Below are 6000 nucleotides of genomic sequence, written 5' to 3' on the forward strand. Positions count from 1 at the left end.
TGACTATGAAAAACATTTTGACTTGGCTGATTCCATGAGAGGGGTCATCGGGATCTCTGGGTCTCCAGTGCACACTTGTAGAACTGCTCCTATAGTAAATAAGTGTTGACTAGATTATTTCCTAAGAGCTCATACTTCAAATATGGATGGCCTAGATTGGAATTCCAGCTGCCATCCTGGACATTATTTAACATCCCCTGTTTCCTAAATTGTTAAGTGGAGTTATAATAGGACCCATCTTATTGTTAGAATCAAATAAAATTGTACATGTAAAAAATGATATAAATACTCTTAATAAAATGCTGTTTATTTATTTCAAGATTTTTGTCCTGTTACATCACTTCTGCTCACAATTTTCCGTTGGCTTCCCAACTCATTTGAGGTGAAATCCAGAGGCTTTATTTATAGTGGGTTACAAAGTTTTTTTTTCAATCATCTGACTTCTTGTTAGCTCTCTGTGTTCAGACACTTGTTTTGACCTCAGATGCCCCTCCTCACTGTGCAAGTACTGGTTTTCTTACTGTTCATCAAACACCTGTCATATCCTTTCTCAGGGCTTTTATACACGATATTTTCTCCAGTAACATTTACTTCTTCAGATACTGGCATGTTTCTCATCCTCCATTTCTATCGGGGTTTGGTTTAATGGCATCTCAGTGAAATCTTTTTTTCATTTAATTCTTCCATGTATGATAATATATATACTTACTGTCTCCCTTCTCTGCTCTATTTATTTTTCTGTAGGAGTTTCTGTTTTCTAACATACTTTATTTATTTGTTTTTCTCTCTTCCACTAGAATTTAAGTTCCGTTAGAGATAGGTGGGTTTTTTTGGGCGGGGGGAGCATTGACTAACTTGTTCACTTCTGTATCTTCAATACTTAGAATATGTTTAGTGCTTTTTTTTTTTTTTTTTGTTAAGAGAGCATGAGCCAGGATGGGGCGGGACTGAGGAATAGGGAAAGAGAATTCCAAGCAGGCTCTGTGTCCACCATGGAGCCCATCATGGGGCTTGATCTCACCACCCTGAAATCATGATCTGAGCTAAAAACAAAAGTCGGATGCTTAACCAACTGAGCCACCCAGTTTTTCTGAAAAAAATATTTTTTGTTTGAGTGAATCATTACTACTCCAAAGATGAAAGAATAATCTCTGCTTCTCAGAAATGTGTGGTCTCAGTGGGACAGTGCCTTTGAAATAAAATGAACATGTAAAGCATTTGGCTTGGCATTTTGGACATGTAGCAGTACTCATTAATTGGTAACTATTATTGAAGGATAAGCAAAGAAAGAACAGAACTAGACATTTCAGATAGAAATGACCTGAATATAAAAGAAAACTGTATTTACATCTCAGGAGCTAGGGTAGATACTTTTTAGGGGAACATTGAAAAAATAGGTTGAAACTATATTGTGGAGGCCAAGGCATTTGGATTTTTCTGTAAGTAACAAGTTATTGCATATTTTTAAGGAACAGGTGCTGTTATGAAAGTGGTAGGTTTGGAAGATGAATGCAAGTAGAAGTCCTTGAGGTTGATTTGAGATCCTTCTTGTGTGGGCTTAACTGGAAATTAAAACATTAGCAAATTTATAATAAAACTTCTGTAAAATCATAAATTAGGCTCAATTATTAGTGAGCTTTGACATTGTATGGTAATATAAAATTATATGATTACAGTTGTATATTTTGAACTATATATGCAATTGCCAGTTTTTAATGTATTTTTTTCATTTAAAACTGAGAGCTTTGATTTAAAATAAGTCAAGAAGTTTATATTGGTAACTAACTTACTAAATATACTAATATAGGACAAAGTGTGTTTAGTCCAGCAAACATTGGTCAACCACGAAAGACAACATTATCTCCTGCACAGTTGGATCCTTTTTATACTCAAGGAGATTCTCTGACTTCTGAAGATCACCTCGATGACACTTGGGTGACTGTGTTTGGGTAAGGTTTCAGTATCATTTACCTTTCCAAAAAAAAAAAAAGGAACAAAAAAACTGTCTCCGGCATTTATAATAAACATACCAAAAAAAAGGGATTACACAGCAAATGCTCATATACCTACCACCTGGCTTCTACAGTTGTTAATATTTTACTTAACTTCATTTTATCTTCCATTAATCATCTTTTTTTGTTGGTACATTTCAGAATAAGTTGCACACTTCACTAGAAATTAATCACCCTGACACTTCAGAATGTGTATTATTACTATTTTTTTTTAATTTTAATTTTTATTTATTTTTTTTAGAGAGGAAGGGGGAGGGACAGAGAATGAGGGAGAGAGAGAGTATCTTAAGTGAGCTCCATTCTCAGTCCCGAGCCTGATGCAGGGCTCCATCTCACAACCCTGAGATCATGACCTGAGCTGAAATCAAGAGTCAGACACTTAACTGACTGAGCCTCGCAGGTGCCCCCAGCATGCACATTATTAACTAGTGTTCCGTATTTGTGTATAGTTCTTTTTAATCATTTATCTGTTTGCCGCTTCTCTTCTTCTTTTCATTTAAGCATCTTTGCTGGGTAATGGAAAAAGATTGCCTCTTTAGACTTAGGAAGCTCCTTTCTTTGTAGTGGTTATTACTCTGCTTATATTGGACTTAACCAGTTTGGAATTATCAAATTGAATTTTGTATATGTACATACTGTGTCACAAGGTTGGTACTTTATAGTTACAGGATACTGAGTTTTAATAGAAATTGTACATGACAGCCCTGGATGCATTTTAAATAGGTTTTTAGATTAAGAAAGAGTACTTTTAGGCATTTGGAGATCATACTACGTCATCTATAGATGAGAAAACTGATTAAGTGATTTATTCAGAGGTTTACATCTAGTTGTTAGTAAAGTGTCAGCAAAAAACCTTAGGTCCTTTGATTTTTAAGCTGTTATTGTTCATAACATACTATGTAAGGTTTGTTTCTGAAAGTGTGAAATGTCATACTGATATTGAGTCTTACTGTATTTAGTTTTGGGGTGAAAGGTATAAAAATAACACATGAGCTTCTTGAAGAACAGTGCTTAGTAAATGTTAGTGTTATATATTCAGTTTTTTTTAAATTTAAAAATTCAAAGGAATGTGTAAGAATCTACAATGAAAACTTTTCCTTCCCACTTTTGTATCCAGCTACAATTTTTCTCCCCTTTAAAGCAATATCTACCACCCGTTTGTTCTGTAACCTTCCAGAGAGATTCTGTGTGTTATTGATCCTGTTTAGGTAAAAAATCGGGATCGTCTCATTCTCCAGAAAGCCCATGCTTAGCTCATATTCTCTCATGATGTGGCTGTTTTTGAGCTTTGATGTCCACTCCCAAGTCTGTTTTTGAGGCTCAATAGTAATGGTGTCACTTTTAAGATTCTTCAGTATTTGGATAAATTACTTGAAGCTCTTCTGCTAGTCTTTTTTTTTTTTTTAATTTTTAAGATAAACACTTTCCTGCCTATGAATCTTCTGTTTGTTTTATGTTTTAGTAAACCTCTATATGAGTTGGATTGCAATAACTGAAACGTTTTCTTCTAAGGGATAAAATATTTTGATCATTTATAGGGTAGTACATCTAAAATATGTATGTTCTTTCTTTGATAATTTAACTTTTTTCCTGTTGATTCAGAGTCATCATGAAATATCATTCATTGTTTTAGGTGGTGCTTTTGTAGGATATTGGAATATTTCCATTCAAAGTGGTCCTAGAGTCTTAGAATTACATTTTATTTATCAAGCACCTCCCTCACTTACAACCATTATTTTTCTTTCATTTTTATTTTCTTAGCTCTGCTTTGTAGGCACTTAGCCTTATTTGTTGCTTTTCTTTGAGGAAAGAAATCTTACATCCAAACATATATAACATAAAATAAAATTTCAGTCCTGAATCCAGTATTTTACTCACATACATTTTAATATGTGGAATTTTTCATCTATTTTTGTGACTCAGATTTGTTTTCCTTGGGTTCTTATCCAGGGTCTCAATAACTAAAGCAACTGGTTAAGGAAACTCCAGGTTTTCAATTTAAAATAGCTTTATTGTTTGGACTATAAAAGTAATGTCTGATAAAATATTTAAACTATATAAAACTTTATAAAGAAGAAAATAAAAATCACAATTTTCTCAGATTTTTGGCTATTAAAACCTTGGCAACCATCCTTTTAAATGTTTCTGTACCATTGATACTGGTACTGACTTTCATTTTTGTTTCAGAACTAAATTTCTGTTGGTGCTCAGTATATAATATGACTATATAATTTAAAATTATTTTCCTTTTAATAACTGTAGTATACCTCAGTATTTCACACACATATACACATGCTCACACACCCTTTTAAAATATATACAGAGCTGCAACATTATAGTTCTTTCCTGTGTGGGGTGGTAATGGCAGTGGTAATGGAATTTTAGAGATTTCATAGATGGAATCTGAGGATGGAGAATGGCTGAGTCAAAGCTAATTTTAACATACTTGCTTTTGGGTGATAAGCAATAACAGATTTAACTGTAGGGGGGAAACAATGATCAGGGATTTCCTATTAATCTAGTCTGTTAGGGGAACTTACCTTGAAACAACTTATAAGTATGGTAATTTCCATTTGTATTTATTATGGAAGTTGACTCTTTGGACAACTCTTTTTTCAGGTTTCCTCAAGCATCTGCTTCCTATATATTATTACAGTTTGCACAGTATGGGAATATCTTAAAACATGTGGTAAGGCTTACTTCTTTTCAGTTCAAGATTTAGTCTGAAGAAAAATAAGCTGGAATTGAGGGAAACTGCTGCTGAATATTGTCTGCTTTTTCCAGACTTTCTCTTTTTTTTCTTTTTTTTTAAGTTTTCATTGAATATGTCTGTTGAAGTCTAGAAGGCTAGAAGTTGCATAGTAGTTGATAAAAAGGGATAAAGAGAGAAGATAAGCAGGAGAGTGAGAATTTCAGGCTCCAACCTCCACACACCCTCCCTCCCCCACTGTTTTTTTTTTTTTTTAATAGTTCACAGTTTCTTAACAAAAATTATGCCAAATATTACATTACTTTCTTCCAGTATGAGCTTGTTTTATTGGAGGTAAAAGAGAGAAGTTCCTGATTTACAGAGTTCTTAGGGCTTTTTTAGCTTCTAGAGAGCTTTTTTGAAAAAGTATCTAGCTTGCTTTACCTTGTGTATAACAAGTTATAAATAACAAATCTTTCTTCTGTTACCAGGGATTGACTTCAATTCCTACAGAAAATAAGATTGATGAATACAATTTTTAAAAACTTGATAGTGAGTGTTAATAAGTCCTATTTGTAAACAACAGTTACTTTGAGAATTACTTTACTTTCGGAGATATTTGCAACATACCACTTTTCTTTTTTTTTAAGATTCTATTTATATATTTATTTTAGAGAGTGACAGAGTACGAGCTGGGGAAGGAGCAGAGGTAGAGGGACAAGCGGACTCCCTCTGAGTGTCGAGCCCCACATGGGACTTCATCCTAGGACCCTAAGGTCATGGCCAGAGGCAAAAACCAAGAGTTGGATGCTTAACTAACTGAGCCACCCGGGTGCCCCAATATTTGCCACATATTCTTTATAGTAGAGAATTGGGAGCTAGGTAGAAATTATTGAAATTGTTTAATTGGGGGGAGGGTGCCTGGGTGGCTTATTCTGTTAAGCGTTTGCCTTAGGCTCGGGTCATGATTCTGGGGTCCTGGGATCAAGCTCTGTGTCAGGCTCCCTGCTCAGCAGGGAATCTGCTGCTCTCTCTACCCCTGCTCCTCCATCCCGCTCATGCTCTCTCTAGTTCACTCACTCTCAAATAAAATCTTAAAAAAAATTAATAGGGTTTTTGTTGAATCTTAGCATACAGCTTATTATGGGACATCAAATACAATCTTTTTTAAAAAAATATTTTATGGGGCGCCTGGGTGGCTCAGTGGGTTAAGCCGCTGCCTTCGGCTCAGGTCATGATCTCAGAGTCCTGGGATCGAGCCCCGCATCGGGCTCTCTGCTCGGCAGGGAGCCTGCTATT

General features: G+C 34.9%; 1 protein-coding gene across 2 annotated transcripts in view; it reads left to right on the plus strand.

The window, feature by feature from the left end:
* Positions 1 to 6000, plus strand: part of LOC111141660 (nucleoporin 35) — a 34919-nt gene that overhangs the window by 24885 nt on the left and 4034 nt on the right. For both annotated transcript variants that reach the window (XM_022494395.1, XM_022494402.1), the window contains exons 5-6: positions 1808 to 1949; positions 4632 to 4701. In XM_022494395.1, coding sequence (XP_022350103.1) covers positions 1808 to 1949; positions 4632 to 4701 — 212 coding nt within the window. The remainder of the gene's footprint in view (positions 1 to 1807; positions 1950 to 4631; positions 4702 to 6000) is intronic.

This window comes from Enhydra lutris, unplaced genomic scaffold, assembly GCF_002288905.1.
Source record: "Enhydra lutris kenyoni isolate GAN:26980312 unplaced genomic scaffold, ASM228890v2 scaffoldscaffold1, whole genome shotgun sequence".
Classification (NCBI taxonomy): Eukaryota; Metazoa; Chordata; class Mammalia; order Carnivora; family Mustelidae; genus Enhydra; species Enhydra lutris.